At 41.4% G+C, this 17,803-nt stretch overlaps 1 protein-coding gene across 2 annotated transcripts in view; it reads left to right on the forward strand.

Moving 5' to 3' along the window:
- CNR1 (cannabinoid receptor 1) overlaps window positions 1-13,853 on the forward strand; it is a 31,272-nt gene extending 17,419 nt beyond the window's left edge. For both annotated transcript variants that reach the window (XM_070376612.1, XM_005889296.2), the window contains exon 2: window positions 7,506-13,853. In XM_070376612.1, the coding sequence (XP_070232713.1) occupies window positions 7,569-8,987 (1,419 nt within the window). In that variant the 5' untranslated portion in view covers window positions 7,506-7,568 and the 3' untranslated portion in view covers window positions 8,988-13,853. The remainder of the gene's footprint in view (window positions 1-7,505) is intronic.
- Window positions 13,854-17,803: the final 3,950 nt, after the last annotated feature.

The raw sequence follows: 17,803 nt of genomic DNA on the forward strand, positions 1-17,803 counted from the left end.
TCTATTTTCCATGAAGTGATGGGACCAGATGCCATGATCTTAGTTTTCTGAATGTTGAGCTTTATGCCAACTTTTCCACTCTCCTCTTTCACTTGCATCAAGAGACTCTTTAGTTCTTCTTCGCTTTCTGCCATAAAGGTGGTGCCATCTGCATCTGAGGTTATTAATATTTCTCCTGGCTATCTTGATTCCAGCTTGTGCTTCATCCAGTCCAGTGTTTCTCATGATGTATTCTGCATATAAGTTAAATAATCAGGGTGACAATATACAGCCTTGAAGTACTCCTTTTCCTATTTGGAACCAGTCTGGTCCAGTTCTAACTGTTGCTTCCTGACCTGCATACAGATTTCTCAAGAGGCAGGTCAGGTGGTCTGGTATTCCCATCTCTTTAAGAATTCTCCAGTTTGTGGTGATCCACACAGTATCCTTAATACTGGAAAGTTAAAAATTGCCAATGTGGCTTGCATTCCATTTTTATGGGACAGCATTGCTCTAGAACCAGAACATCTGATTTCATTCGGGCCTTGCCACCCACTAGCTGTGTGAATGGCAAGTTACTTACCCTCTCTGTACCTTCCATCTACAAAATGGGGACGATGATGGCGTCTACTTTTCATCAGAAACTCTGAGGACCACCCACACATAATAACCTCTCCATATGTGCCTAAAAAGGGAAAAGTCGTAGTCTACCTGTTTATAGAGGCCAAGGAGGAGGAATCCAGGATAAGTCTAGGATGTGAACTTGGGTGTCTGGAAAGATTATTCACAGTACGGTAAGAAATGTGAAACATGACACGGCTGCATTATTTGTGACAGTGGGAGATGATAAATAACCTAAATCTGCCTCCCTAGGAGGCTGGTCACATTCATCTAACAGGTACTCAAGGCAGCTGCTAAGTGAGGAGGGAGGTTTTGTGTACTGCTGTGGCACTGTCTTCATGTACACTTTTAAAATCAACATGCAAAACACTGTATATATTAGTGTTGGTTAAAAGGAAAATAAAGAGGGAATAAATGTATATGCATTTGCTTAACTATTCTTGGAATATCTCTGGAAAGAGCACCAAGAAATGTCTTGTCTCTAAAGAAGAAAACTGTTTGATTGGAACACTGGAAAGGGAGAGGTTAGACTGATTCTTTTGCTGTATATCCCTTTGTACATTTTGAATTATATGAGTAGAATGTGCACATAAAAATAATGAGAGTTTCAAAGAAATTAGTTTTTAATTAGGCAATGTGAAGGGAGAATTAGTTACTTGAGAGAAGATGACTTATCGGATGGAGGTCTTGGACTGGCCCCAAGTAGCTGCTTAGAAATGCTGGGCTCAAGCTTTGGTATTCAGGCCAAGTGTCCATTGAATTTATTACCTTTCTCTCTTCTAATTTGAAGGAAAGGCAAATATATATTTTTAAATCATGGCTTTCATGCTTCAGTAAAATTCAACTGCCACCATATTAGCTTTGTGGGAGGATTTCTAAGGGAGCTCAGCTTCCCCCATCCCCCTCCTTCACCTGCTATCATGTTGTCAGGCTGGTGAGTCACATAAAAAAAAAGACACCAGTCCTATGTTTGGAAAGCACATTCTAGTTATGGAAATAAATATGTAAACTCATGAGAGAATGGTGTAATAAAGTCTGTAATAGAGGGGGAAATTGGGAGAACTGCTTCTGCCTGGAGGGAAGGGCAGGTCAAGGAGGTCTCAGAAAGATAAGCTAACAGAGACCTTGGAAATGAGTATTTCAGACAGAGGGAGGGGTAGGAGGAAAGGAGGAAGGTGTGCAGGGTGATTCAAGGAGCAGAGAGCCATCTCCTAGGCCAGTGCGCTGTGTGTTTTAAGTATGGGTGGGAGTTGAGAAGCAAAAGTGAGATTTGAGGATGTGCCAGGGCTATTAACGGCTCTCGCAGATTATAGCGCTCTTCTCTATCCCTCCTGTTATATGAACACTTTCATATGTGAGTGGAGTTGTTCAGCAAATGTAAATTTGCACAAAGAGCAAAGTTGACTCAAAAGTTGTGGCCCAATGGTGGGCGCACGTAGGGCATTTTCTGGAAGAACTGAGGCTTTGAGAAAGGACATGACAGACAGATGGCTGAACAGGAAACCTGAGGACACTTGAGAGTGAGCAGGTGGAGCCAGGCTAAGATGGGAACTCAGGAGAGACTTGAAGAGGGGAATCAAGAAGCGGTGGGCAACCATGGTGGCTGTTGGACTTCAGTCTTTTATTTCTGCATCCTTTATAGCCTCTGCAGCTAGCCTGCCTCCCTGGGACACCTGACTGGGCTTTACCAGACTCTCAGTGCACACTGGGTGTCCCTGTGTGGTCCGTGCATTCGTGCTCCTGCCTCTGGTCAAGCCATTCCCAGCCCCCACGTGCCTTGCCCTATGCCAGTTCGGGAAGGAGTACAGAGCCAGCTCAGAAAAGGAGCTAGCTGTAAGTTCCTGAGTAATGCCAGAATTTAACTGTGGAGGATTTAGGGCCATTGGTCCAATGGTGTCTCCATACTGTCAGTACAGGTCACACTGGGATCATGCAAAAGGGCTACAGGACCAGGAAGGGGTGGAGGAGCCCTCCTGACCTACCTGTCATACTTACTTTGCTCACTGTCTGATAAAACATTGCTGATATCCTTGCTAACCACTATCTAGCCAAAGCTCCCCATGTATATTTAGGCTAGGTAATCATTACATGGGCCTTCCCTTGTGGCTCAGAGGGTAAAGAATCTGCTTGCAATGCAAGAGACCCGGGTTAGATCCCTGGATCAGGAAGATCCCCTGGAGAAGGAAGTGGCAACCCACTTCAGTATTCTTGCCTGAAAAATCCCATGGACAGAGAAGCTTGGTGGGCTACAATTCATGGGGTCTCAAAGAGTCGGACACAACGGAGCAACTAACACAATCATTACACAAGGCAGCTTTCATTTAAAATATCAAAGTCAAGCGAAGCCGCCTCAGTCTTGTCCAGCTCTTTGTAACCCTACGAACTGTAGCCCCTTAGGCTCCTCTGTCCATGGGATTCTCCAAGCAAGAATACTGGAATGGGTTGCTGTGTCCTCCTCCAGGGGATCTTCCCAACCCAGGGATTGAATCTTGAGTCTCTTATGTCTCCTGCATTGGCAGGCAAGTTCTTTATCACTAGCGCTATCTGGGAAGCCCTAAAATATCAACAACCTCATCTAAATAGAGCATTTTTCTAGCGCATATAGATTGGGTAGCGATTTAGGCAAGATACCTTGATTCAAGCTACATGCTTTATTCCATTGTGATCGGGAGAATCTGTCCCTCACCTTTTCCTTTTTTGAAATATGTATATTCAATCAACCAACATATATAGGGTCCCCTTCTATATGGTAGGCATTACACTATATGCTGTGGGTAAACATAAGATAAAATTCCTTCCCTCAGTGAGCTTACTGTCTGTTGGGTAGGAGGGGCAAAACATATGCAAACACAAAGAAATGTTAGACTATTAAGTAAATGCTGTGACAGAACTCTATTTGAATATTCTAGGAGCCCCAGAGAGGGTACTTCCTCTGATCATGGGAGCTATAGGAGGTGGTGACATCAAATTGCAGGAAAGGACTTGGCCAGATGGAGGAAGGGAAAGGATGTTTGCTGAGAGGAGTATGAAAAGTGGGGGAAACTAATGCACCAAGTTGAAAAGCAGTGGACTTGCTGTGTTCATGGAGCCGAATTATCTGGTGCAAGCGGCAAGTCCAGAAGTGACGAGAGGAGCGTTGAAGAGACAGGCAAGGGTTAGATGACCTTGGGAAAGAAGCCTTTTACTAGACTTTGTCCTGTGGGCAGTTGGGATGATGGTGGAGATCTTTCTTGCTCAGGGAGAACAGAAGGTGGAGAACTCTGGGCACAGGGAGTGAGAATCAGATCTGAAAGGCACTCAGCTGGGCCTACACAGAAGGCAGAGAGAAGAGCTGTGTTGGATGGTCTGGAGAGCATGAACCTGAAAGGGAAAACTTGTGAATGAATTTGAACTTGGTCTTTAGGGCAAAGAGGTTGAAACGGGAGTAGCATAATCAACTACCTATTTTATGAAGATCCACACAGCAGCTATTTGGGAAGTGGTCAGAAGGGGATTGGTCCAGAGAAAGGAAGGAAAACCAGCCGTGAAGATGGTGCTCGGGTTCCGGTGAGCTGTGATGGTGGCTTGGACATGGAGGTGGCAGAAGGTGGGGACTTGGGCCACATTTTGTGCCTGTTTCCAGTTACTAAACAATGAAAAGCACTTCAGGACACTTAAGGTAGTCATTAAAATGATTTTCTCTGCCTCTGTGTCCTGTCTACACCCACATGAATTCTACTTACTCTTGGTGTAGACATCCTGTTTTGGAGGAAGCCGCCTTCAACCCCTAGACTGCTGCTCCCACAGCATCGTGTATGTCCTTGACTGTAGCTGTTACCATGCTTTCTCATACTTGCAGGGTCAGCTGCCTGTCTCCTCTACCACACTGAACTTCATGTAGTCAGGGGCTCTCCCTGGCTACTGTTCTGTTCCTAGTGCCTCATATAGTCCCTGGCATGTGGTGGGTGCTCCATGATTTGTTGGATGAATGAGTTAATGAGTTATTAGTTCAGATATAGAATTTTTTTCAATAGGGGAACAATTTTTATAATTTATTTTTAAGCATTTTAAAATTTTATTGGCATATAGTTATTTTACAATGATGTGTTAGTTTCTACTGTATAGCAAAGTGAATAACATATATGTATATATATATTTACACACACACACACATATTTCCACCCCCCTCCCCCCTTTTGGATTTTCTTCAGCATTTTAATTGGATCCAAGTTAATGACTATCTTTCCCCTCCTCAAAACTGCATTATATATTTGGGAACACACACAAAAAAGACAATTAGTAAGTAAAATATTGACTTTCATGATTTTTGAAATGAGGATAGATATCACTTTGTATTTCTAATGTTGGTTGTTGATTTCAGTCACTAAGTCGTGTCTGACTCTTAGGACTCCATGGACTGTATCCTGCCAGGCTCTTCTGTCCATGGGATTCTCCAGGCAAGAATGCTAGAGTGGGTTGCCATTTCCTTCTCCAGGGGATCTTCCTGACCCAGGAATTGAACCCAGGCCTCCTGCATTGCAGGCAGATTCTTTACCAAATGGGCTACGAATAGTTCTTCTCTATGTTGAAGTCATTAGCACTGAACATTATGTTTGTTTTAGGAGTATGACATCATTATTTAACTCTCTCACCTGTCTTGATGTGGCCCTTTTACGGTTTGTTGTGAAGTGCCATTCAGCTGGTTTTCAACTCTTTTTCAGAGGGAATTGTTCCATTTGTAGCTGTAGATTCGGTGGCCCTGTGGTAGGAGGAGCGTTGACGATCTTTCTACACTGCCATCTTGGACTGCCCTCAGTATTTTCTTTTTAATATTTTTTTTATTGTGGTGAAAGTCACATAATATAAAGCATACTCCTTTAACCATACTCAACTGTGCAGTTCAGTGGCACTAAGTACATTCACATTGTTGTGTAAGTCTCACCATCGTTCATCTCCCAAATTTTTCACCTTCCTAAACTGAAATTCTGTCACCATTTAAAACCAACTCCCCATGCCCACTTCCCACCCACTGATCCCCCACTCCCTGGCATCTACCAATGTACTTTCTGACTATGAATTTGACTATTCTAGGTACCTCATATAAGCAAAATCAGACAGTATTTGTGTGCACTTACTATATATTGTGGACTGCCCTCAGTATTTCAAATAATTTTTATAAGCTAAAGAGCTTAAAAGCCACATTTTAAACAAACATTTATAAATAGCGAAACCAATTCTCTGACCATTTATTTTGAAACAGAACCAAATTGCCCAGCTGAGAACTGAAGAGCCCTGAAAATCGACTCTTCCTCTCAGCCATCCTATTTCCAGCGTTATCCACTTAGAAAGCTTTGGACAATCAAGCCTGTCTCCCATCCTCCAGCGTGCGCTGGTATCACCCACCACTGGTGGCGGTCACTCTCTGGAAGCAGTTTCATGAGCCTCAGTGCAAGTTTGCCCTTCATAACAATTTTCTTGGCTGGTGTAGACATTGTAGAAGTGCACCTCAGGTGCAGTTCAAATGTCTTCTCTGGGTCAGGAAACTTGCCCAGTGGAGTCAGAGCTAGAACCTGGATCTTCCTATGATGGCTGCATGCTTCCTATAGTTCACAGCAATGTCTTCCTCTGCCTTTCTACTCAACACATAGGCCATCCAACTCAATCCTTGACTACACTCTTGTTCTTTGGTTTTCTTATATGCTTGGTCTTACCTATGTGACATGGCAGTCAAGTCTTCAAGAGCAGAGCTTATGTGACTTGTGGTTACTCTCCTACACCAACATTAGGACACTGTGTGTGTGAGAGAGAGTAGAGGCCAGGTGGCAGACAGTCCCTAACACAACTGAAATGTAGCCACACCCAAGGTACATTGCCTTCACTTGACAACCAGGCCTTGGAGAGCCACACGGGACTCACACAGTGACTCAAGTCTGGAGAGCTTACAAAATGAAAGATATGGATGTGTTGGGGGTGTGCTCTACCTCATCAACTTTGGATAGCTTTTTTCTTTTTTTTTTTTTTTTTTAATTATGTGTTTAGTTTTATTATTGTATGTTTTTCTGTACATTAATCAAGTGCATGGCTTTATTTTTATTTAATTCTTTTCATCGAGCAGTGAGCTTGTGGAATCTTAGCTCCCCTACCAGGGATCGAACTGGCACCCTTGTCAGTGAAAGAATGGGGCCCTAACCACTGGATCGCCAAGGAATTCTCTGGGCAGCTTTTCTTTTTCAACTAAGGAATTGACTTGTTTTGTTGACTGGATTGGTTAAAGGATTTTACCTGTGTTTGAGACAAGAATGAAATAACATGAAGGTACACAGCGATTTCACTTTCACTTTTCACTTTCATGCATTGGAGAAGGAAATGGCAACCCACTCCGGTGTTCTTGCCTGGAGAATCCCAGGGACGGGAGAGCCTGGTGGGCTGCCATCTGTGGGGTCACACAGAGTCGGACACGACTGAAGCGACTTGGCAGCAGCAGCAGCAGCAGCAGCACACAGTTGGGATGTTTACAGTCATTTGCAGGGATTTTTTGTTAGTTGTTGTTGTTCAGCCACTCAGTCATGTCTGACTCTGTGATTCCATGGACGGTAGCACACCAGGCTTCCCTGTCCTTCACTGTCTCCCACGGAGTGTGCTCAAACTCATGTCTGTTGAGTCAATGATGACATCTAACCATCTCATCCTCTGTCACCCCCTTCTCCTGCCCTCAATCTTCCCCAACATCAGTTGGTGGTGTGTTTTAATTCTCCCAGTTCCATGATTGGCTAAGGATTTTACCTATGTTTAGAGATAGGAATAAAATAACATGAGGGTACATTGTTGGGATGTTTACCATCATTTGGGGGGAATTTTTGTGGTTGGTATGTTTTAATTCTCCCGGTTCTCTCACCATTCAGCTTATCTGTTTTCCCTCCCATCAGGGTCCCCCGCTAAGGGGCTCTTTCTCAGTCATTGTGTGTGTGGCCTGATTGAAGACGGAGGGGATGAAGTCCATCCTCGACGGCCTGGCAGATACCACCTTCCGAACCATCACCACAGACCTCCTGTACGTGGGTGCCAATGACATTCAGTACGAAGATATCAAAAGCGACATGGCATCCAAATTAGGGTACTTCCCACAGAAATTTCCTCTGACTTCCTTCAGGGGAAGTCCCTTCCAAGAAAAGATGACTGCGGGGGACAGTCCTCAGCTGGTCCCAGCAGACCAGGTGAACCTCACCGAATTTTACAACAAGTCCCTGTCCTCCTACAAGGAGAATGATGAGAACATTCAGTGTGGGGAGAACTTTATGGACATGGAGTGCTTCATGATCCTGAACCCCAGCCAGCAGCTGGCCATCGCTGTGCTGTCCCTCACGTTGGGCACCTTCACGGTCCTGGAGAACCTGCTGGTGCTGTGCGTCATCCTCCATTCCCGCAGCCTCCGCTGCCGGCCCTCTTACCACTTCATCGGCAGCCTGGCAGTCGCCGATCTCCTGGGGAGCGTCATCTTCGTCTATAGCTTCGTCGACTTCCACGTGTTCCACCGCAAAGACAGCCCCAACGTGTTTCTGTTCAAACTGGGTGGGGTCACGGCCTCGTTCACAGCCTCAGTGGGCAGCCTGTTCCTCACGGCCATCGACAGGTACATATCGATTCACAGGCCCCTGGCCTATAAGAGGATCGTCACACGGCCTAAGGCCGTGGTGGCGTTTTGCCTGATGTGGACCATTGCGATTGTGATCGCCGTGCTGCCCCTGCTAGGCTGGAACTGCAAGAAACTGCAATCCGTGTGCTCAGACATTTTCCCTCTCATCGACGAGACCTACCTGATGTTCTGGATCGGGGTCACCAGCGTGCTGTTGCTGTTCATCGTGTATGCCTACATGTACATCCTCTGGAAGGCGCACAGCCATGCTGTCCGCATGATCCAGCGTGGTACCCAGAAGAGCATCATCATCCACACGTCCGAGGATGGCAAGGTGCAGGTGACACGGCCCGACCAAGCCCGCATGGACATTCGGCTGGCCAAGACCCTGGTCCTGATCCTGGTGGTCTTGATCATCTGCTGGGGCCCTCTGCTCGCTATCATGGTATATGATGTCTTTGGGAAGATGAACAAGCTCATTAAGACGGTGTTTGCATTCTGCAGCATGCTCTGCCTGCTGAATTCCACAGTGAACCCCATCATCTATGCTCTGCGGAGCAAGGACCTGAGACATGCTTTCCGGAGCATGTTCCCCTCCTGCGAAGGCACCGCACAGCCTCTTGATAACAGCATGGGGGACTCAGACTGCCTGCACAAACACGCCAACAATGCAGCCAGCGTCCACAGGGCGGCGGAGAGCTGCATCAAGAGCACGGTCAAGATCGCCAAGGTGACCATGTCTGTGTCCACGGACACGTCTGCCGAGGCTCTGTGAGCCAGACACTTCCCTGGCTGCACAGAAAAAATAAAAAATTCTCTCTCTTTCTTTTTTTTAAAGCTCAAAACCCAGAAGCGTCTGTCCTCTCATCGGTTATATTTTTTTAAGTTGACCGCGCTCAGTGAAAAGGTGATTGTCACCATGATCAGTTATCAGTTCTCTAACGTTTCTATAGTGTAGGTCCTCAAACTCAGTTCTCTGGAGGTTTACAGGGAAGAGAGCCTGTGGCTTCAGGAACTGGAAGGTCCTTGCAGAGTCTCAATGAAATAAGAGAGACACTTTCAGCTACACAGTTGAAAGCCCAAGTACCCATAGAAAAAGGCCATTAAATGAGTAATGCCTTCGTAATCACAACTTTCATTATAATGTGAAATGTACTTGTCCAGAAATATCAGAGATACTTCTGATATCTGAGAGATCTCCATTTTTACAACAGTTTTAGGACTAAAGTAGAGCTATTTTGTGACATGCAGTGTGTCCTGTGAGATGTGTATTAGTGTTTACTATGTGTTATTTATATTTGTCTAGTTCAGCGAAACTGCAAGGTGGGCTTCTATGAGACCAATGGAACCTAAGCAGTGGATATATGCCAATGAGACCACTTTTTAAAGCATTATTGCCCATGATCTAACTTTAGAAACCTTAATATTTTTTCAAAAATCTCTATTAAAACTTGACATTGAAATAACCATAAAGTTTTATTTTTCTGTTAATCCAACAAGAAGAATTTTAAGACTGTCCAAAGTCTTGAGCAGAACTCATTGACACTTAAAATTTTCTTAGTCCTGCATTTCATACGAGGACTCGTATTATCTTCTGGACTCTAACTGTTCTGCTGAGTGATGGATTACAGGCAGAACAAAAGAGAGACGACTTATTGACTTTTGGCTGAAATCACTGACTTTGTTTAGTCTTTAGCTCTTACTGGACCTCTTAAGACAGCATGTGTCAATCTTAATGTAAGTTGTTAGCACTGTGCAATCGCTGTTTACTTGAAGAGTACTGCATCCTTATATTCCAGGTTTAGGTAGCTTTCATGCCTGGGTGGCCAAACAACAGTCTTCATTTTTTCTTAATTGAAAAGAAGTATTGTCTGGATCAGTAAAATTCTACTGTATGTGTGAATATAAATGTGTGTGTATGTGTGTGATTCTATCCTGTAACTGTTCTAGTAATGTCTTAAAGTGAGAAAACTGTGACCATGTGTACGCTGTTCCCCTTGCTGCACTCTCGCACATGAATTCAGTTTCTAAAGTTGAGTTCTTCTGGAAATCTTGTTGATAAAAACACTGACCATAAACCTTCAGAACCCTCCCCCTTTGAAACTGGATCAAGTGTTACTAAACTGACCTTTAGATATTTCATAAGACCAGTGTTTAGCAAGGAATCATTGACCATGAACACTCAAGTCACGGTCTGTATAGTGTTCATGTCAGGAAATAGAAGTGTTTTGGTTTCTGATTGCCTAATGTCGATCAAGTCCATGGAAATGTAAGTCATTATAAGGGAAGTGGTTCTAAAAGAAAGAAGAAAAGCCAGTAGTAACACAGTTTAGTTGTATGTGTAGGCAGCGAGATCCCAGTTTAAGTAGCTCTATACCTTGCTCACTGGAGTGAGACTACCAGATCTGGCTCATGTGGTAAGAAGGCCAATCAGACAGCAACTGGGAGAGAAAAGGGCAGTGAGGAGCTGACACCCTTGGGATGGAGGCCTGGACGTCATGTGGTTGCTTCTGTACTTCAAGCAGATGCCCTTGGTGACAACCCAGCAGCTTTGCCTGTATAGGTTCGGGCTAAGGAAGAGGCTGTCCTCTGCTCCTGGTTAGCTAGAGGTGCTAAGGCATAATGATGAACATGGCTTGCTTTCTTCTTACCCTCCACTTCATCCTCAGTGGTGCCATGGGTGCTCCAAATTAGGCCCTTTCACAGTAAGCATTGATAGTGCTGAAGAAGCCATTCGACTCTGACAAATTTTGCTTGCAGACTACCTTTTCCCTAAATGGATAAAACGTAGCTTTTGCGTAGCCTGCATAGGCCTGCATAGCCTGAAGTAAAGTGGAGAGCTAGCTAATCTGGTGATTGCTAGCTATGTGGTACCCAAGCAGCCTGATGGGGCAATGTCGTTTCTTGCAGTATAAGGCTGAATATGGCTTGTGGACCAAGCTGAGATGCTTTTAATTGTCTGTACAGCTCGAATCTGCCTGCTGGTTTCTTCACTTTACCTCTCTGTCATATGCAGATGAGGGCTCAGGGTGCTAGAGGATTAATAAGATCTCTTTAGAAGGACAAAAGATTATTTATGAAAAAACTCACCAGGGTTCCTAGTTTCCATTGAAGAGTTTGCCACTCTTTAGTCCCAAATTACCCTGAAGATGAATCCACATATCTATGAGCTCACCAGGCAATGTCAATGCTCTTTTCACAGCTCTGAAGACCTGGTGAAGATGAAATTCTTGTTATTGGTAGAAAAATTTTGGGATTCATTTTTGAAACTGTATTTGTGTGTATGCAAAGTAGATTTTATAGTGTGTTGTGCTTACAAGATCTTAATCATATATAATCAATTAAGGGACAATGGGGCTGACAGCACTAAACTTGGTGCTTATTGATATTCTAAGAAATATCTGTGAAATATCATCCTGTATGTGTTATGCCACCTTCATTTTAAAACATTTAAATGAGTTTGATTCACTCTGACACTTTTAATATCATTTCCTAACCCAAGTGACTCAAATGCTCTCCCCAATGAATATACTCATTAGAATTATTATTCATTAGTACCATTCATTAATTAGTCCCTTAATGAGATCCATTGATTTAAATATAATTTAGATTTCAGTACATTTTATAAGGTCTAGCTTCAGAGTTATCTTCTTTCCTCTAAGGCTGACATATGGGTCCTGACCATGCATTTCACCATCATATATGTCTTCAGAAAGGGCCAAATTGCCAACCTGCTTGGTTTCTTCAGAGTAATGATGAATCTTTCAAGCCCAGACCCACATTTTCATTTAGAAAAAGAGGGCTGTCTCTAACAACCCTTACTTTTCCATTACATAGGAAATAAGTGTAAAAGAAACATAGATCTGGAAGAAGCTACAGACATATGCCTACACTTGAGATGATCCCCAAGATTCCCCATCACTTTGAGTCCAAGTGGTATTAAGTGTAATGGAATTGTGGCTGCCTAAACCCACACAGCAGGAAAAGGCCCAACCTCCTGATGAGAATTAGACCCTTGATGAGTAGCATTCTAGTTACTGTCTTGTTGATTAATTTCTGCCATCTTATGTCTGTAAAAGAGACCACCAATATCATGCGCAAAATTAGATTTCTCACAATCTAACTGTATATTTGTATGATATTTAAAAATCTCCTAAATGCTGGGCAATGGTTATTAACAATTGTCTTGCACTGGCCTTCTGATGAAACATTAACAATGCCTACTGTAATATAGACAAAACATTTTATCTACTGATTTGGGCTGAATGTATGTAAATAGGTTTTCAAAAAGTCAGATGTTTAAGCAGTGGCCTACAAATCAGTAATTTTCAGATAGGAGAGTTTCTTTACACTGCTGTGGCATCCTAAAAGCTATCTTCATATCAACTTAATGTACTAGGCCTGCTGGGGATGATCGGCATCCCCAAGGAAGGAAACCTTTTCTTGTAATAATATGAATCAAGATACCAGATGATCTGGATTCTTATTTCCAATGTTTCAAGTGGAAAACATAGCTCTTTATTGTCTGTAAATCAAACATGATTACTTTTCCTCTTAGAGAAATACTGTATTGTTAGATGTTTGTTGAGCTGGTAACATCCTTGCAACCGCTGCAATATCTTTGTTAGTAATAAAACTTTGTACACAAGTACTAGTAAGATTGTTATTCAATGTAGCTTCAGTCATTAAATTACTATAGTGAAGTAGTACTTCTGTAATATTTACAATGTATTAAGCCCACACTATATTTTATTTCAGTGGTGTAATTAAATTGTTATTTATTCAAAGAGAAAACATCCCATCATGTCTATTGTCCAAAGTTACCTGGAATCAAATAAAAATCCTAGATTATCACAAAGAACACACAGTGTCTTTGGATTCTGCCTTATTTCACTGTCTAATGTCAAAACACTTGAGGTTTAAGTTCTGAAAGGTTGATTTGTTCCTCAAAAGCAAGGAAGACTCTATTTGAGAAATGAGAACAGATTAGATTAATATATTCATTTTTAACATAGAAAAAAATGCAAAAAGCATCATTTACATAATAAAGGGAAAAGCCTGCCATACCTTTTAAAAATCATTATTTAATTAAAGAGTTTAATGATTTTGCACTAATCTAGAGCAAATGTACTACTCATAATGTATAAATTAAATTTGAACTTCAGAGATTTAGTAAAATATATAAATCTAAAGAATTTATAGCATCACATATCCTGAATGATGTGAAAAGATAATTACTTTTCAGCTTATTTATAAAAACATATTTTTATTTGAACAGTAGGAGAAAATAGAAAATTTTATAATGAAGTAAAAAAGCATTACAGTGAAGTTTATACATTATTACTGTCTGAAATACAGTATGTTTGCAGTCAATTTTGAAAGAAGTTTTTAAATTTTTCAAATGATGAATTGACAAATGTTTGAAAATAGATCATCTTTATTTTTTAAATAACTGTAATTAAAACTCTTCATTCTTCTCTTAGTAAGCATTGTAGTTAACTGCATGAGCTAAATGCTTCTAGCAAAGAGCAAATGACATGTGTTCTTAATTCTTAAATTTTATACTGGGGTTTGAAGGGAATAAGATATTAGGTTGGTGCAAAAGTAACTGGTTTTTACATTGTTGAAATTTGCCATTTGATATTGGAATACATTCTTAATAAATGTGGTTATGTTACACAGCATTTTAATGTGTATTTCTTGGTTTATTCTTTTTTTGCTAATGACTTATCACTTGCTGTTTATTTTATACTTATTTTAGCCTATGGAAATGATATTAGACAAAAAGCAAATTTGAGTGATTTTCTTATTTGAGTTCAAAATGGGTCGTAAAGCAGTGGAGACAACTTGCAGTATCAACAATGTATTTGGCCCAGGAACTTCTAAGGAACATACAGTCCAGTGGTGGTTCAAGAAGTTTTGCAAAGGAGATGAGAGCCTTGAAGACAAGGAGTGCAGTGGCTGGCCATCAGAATTTGACAACAGTTGAATAAGAGCAATCATCAAAGATGACCCACTTAAAACCACACGAGAAGTTGTCAAAGAACTCAACATCAGCCATTGTATGGTCATTCGAAACGTTTAAAGCAAGTTGGAAAGGCAAAAAAAGCTTGATAAGTGAGTGTCTCAAGAGCTGACCACAAATCAAAAGAAAGTTTTTGAAGTGTCATCTTCTCTTATTCCACACAACAACAATGAACAATTTCTCAATAGGATTGTGATGTGTGACGAAAAGTGGATTGTGTACCACAGCTGGCAATGACCAGCTCAGTGGCTGAACTGAGAAGAAGCTCCAAAGCACTTCCCAAAGCCAAACTTGCACCAAAAATAGGTCGTGATCACTCTTTGGTGGTCTGCTGTAAGGCTGATCCCCTATAGCTTTCTGAATCCCAGTGAAATCATTATATCCGAGAAGTATATTCAGCAAATCAATGAGATGCACTGAAAACTGCAACATCTGCAGCTGGCATTGGTCAACAGAATGGCCCCAGTTCTTCTTCACAACACCTGACTGTATGTCACACAACCAATGCTTCAAAAGTTGAACAAGTTGGGCTATGAAGTTTTGCCTCTTCCGCCTTCTTCACCTGACTTCTCACCTACTGACCTCTCACATTTGACTACACTTCTTCAAGCATCTCGACAACTTTTTTGCAGGCAAAGTGCTGCCACAACCAGGAGGAGGCAGAAAATGCTTTCCAAGAGTTTGTCAAATCTCGAAGCATAGATTTTATACCACAGGAATAAACAAACTTATTTCTCACTGGCAAAAATGTGTTGATTGTAATGGTTCCTATTTTGATTAATAAAGATGTGTTTGAGCCTTGTTATAATGATTTAAAATTTACGGTCCAAAACCACAGTTACATTTGCACCAACCTGATACTTATTTCAATATCTTCATATAGCATCTTGAAACTCAAAACTGACCCCCATCAGTAATATGCATTGCCATCTGTACTGAAATATAAATTAAGAATGATGTAGAAACAGAAAAACAATTGAGATATGCAAGAAACTCCACAATATGCCCCTAAATGTTTCCAAATAGAAAAATTTCACCATCCCCTCTAGAATAGTCTATGGTAAGTGTGACTCCTTGATAGAAGGTGATAACATGTGAAGTTCTTTGTTCACTCTTGGAATATGGAAAGTGAGCAGTAAACATTATCATTGTTCTTCAACTCTGTGTCCCTGGAATGCTGGTAAGGGAAATTTGGAGTGTACATTCTGATTAGCTTAGGAGCCGTGATATGTACAGAATGGCATGTACAGAGACGTGTGTCTCTGAACCTTTCAGAAATACTCTTGGGCTACTTATGAGCTACTTCACAAATTTCTGGGTAAGGCTGAGTAATGAATATACAGGATTATAAGATATATAGTTCCCTATGATATATCCAACGGGAAAGAGAGTGACAGGAAGGAATGACAAAAGGGATGAGTAATTAAAATATGCAGATGCAATCTTATATTAAAAGCCAAATGAAATTCTAGGACTGCCCAGAATTAACGGCAGCACCTATTCATTGCTTGGAACATGGATACTCAAATATTGGTAAAGCAGTGGAATAATTTTCTTTTAACTCTTAAGTAATTATATTACTTGGAGAAGGAAATGCAGCACTTCAGTCGTTTACTCATTTATTTATTTTAGTATTTTTACTTTATTTATTTTTTTAAGAGATGTCCTTATTTGGCCATACCATGTGGCATGTGGGATCTTGTTCCCTGATGAGGGATCAAACCTGCACCCCCTGCAGTGAAAGCACAGAGTCCTAACCAGTGGACACCAGGGAAGTACTCAGTTTTTTATTATTTTAATAATGATAATAACAGAATTCTTAACTTCTTGGGGTAAGTCTGATCCATTTGAAAATCTTCAAGCATTTCCTATCCAGCGTGCAAATCTTTTTGGCTAACATCAGAATCATGACAAATGTCAAAGGCATGCAATTCTGACAGAGGAAGCAGCTATAGTGCTGTGAGAACACTGGAGAAGAAATCATTAGATCCAGGAAAGCGCTGAATCAGTCACTTTAGTGCTATTTGGCCTTGAATGTATTACAACCTCTGATTTGGTTTTCTTATCAGTAAAAATGCCAGCTCTGAAAATATCAGTAGCATCAGACGATGTAAAGTGTTTTGAAAAGCTTTGAAAACTATGAAGAACTATACCAGCCCAAGTGTAAATTAACTCATGTTCAAATAATTCATTTTATTTTACTCAGTTATTGTCTATACCAATCCTTTAGCTAATAATCAAGAATAAAGAAGCTACATTTTGTTGTGCCTGTGAGTGACAGGCATTACATCAGCACTTTATAGTGACATGATGATATACATTCAGCAGCTCTAGTATGTAGGCATGACTAGCACCATATTACAGTTGTGAGAAGAAAGCTCAGTGAGGTAAAGAACACATGGAACTCAGGCCTTCTTGATTCTAAAGCCCATATTAATTTTATTAAACCACAATGCCAATTCTCATCCTCCATTCTTCACTGAAAGCCGTATATTCCACAAGTATTCACGGAAAGCTTCCTCTGTGCTAGGAAATGGAAAGATGAAAACTTAACTTTTCTTATCAGAATGCCTAGTACAAAAAACGCCCAAAGTTCTTGTGTTTTACAGCACACTTCCACATATGTGGGTGTGAATCTTGCCTAGGGTTACATGGATAGTGAGTAGTGAGTTGAATCTCTGGTACTTCTGGTCCTTGGGCTCTGAACCCAGGATCTTTCCCTCCATCACATTGCAAGACTGTGTGGGATGTGATCAGGTGCACGGTTCTAACCAGATATCTGCATTTTCCTTCCATTGTTCTCCAGACAGCAGCAGTTCAAAACTTTATCAAACCAATTCTGGATATCAAAATAAATTAAATTTGTGTTCTTTATCACTTGCCTAGTATGAATCATCACTCACCGTGGGTAGCTGAAACAGTGACTGAGAAGTTTGATTGATTTTATCCCTTGAGCTGGGTGCTACAAATATATTTCTGACCCCTCTTATAGTAGCTTATTTTCCCTAAGCTCTTTGGCCACTTCCTACCACACAGTTTTCATTTTAATTCTTTTAACTTAAAAAATGTGCTTTATTTTTAAGTTGTAAGAACAAGGCATCCAGGAAATAATACTCTTTTAGTAAATGAAATGTAACTTGTTAAAATACAATTTAACAAATATTTACTAAGAACTTATGTTGTCCTTGCAATGACAGTAATGGTTAGCATTATCTTACCTGTTTGGAGATGCAGCATCTCATTTAAACCTTTCAACTAACCTGTGAAGTACTACTGGGTTGGCCAAAAAATTCATTTGGGTTTTCCAAAACATCCTACAGAAAAAACAGGAATGAACTTTTTGGCCAACCCAGGATCATTATCGGAGAAGGCAATGGCAACCCACTCTAGTACTCTTGTCTGAAAAATCCCATGGGCAGAGGAGCCTGGTAGGCTGCAGGCCATGGGATTGCTAAGAGTCAGACACGACTGAGCGACTTCACTTTCACTTTTCACTTTCATGCATTGGAGAAGGAAATGGCAACCCACTCCAGTGTTCTTGCCCGGAGAATCCCAAGGACAGCGGA

This window comes from Bos mutus, chromosome 9 (assembly GCF_027580195.1).
Source record: "Bos mutus isolate GX-2022 chromosome 9, NWIPB_WYAK_1.1, whole genome shotgun sequence".
Taxonomy (NCBI): domain Eukaryota; kingdom Metazoa; phylum Chordata; class Mammalia; order Artiodactyla; family Bovidae; genus Bos; species Bos mutus.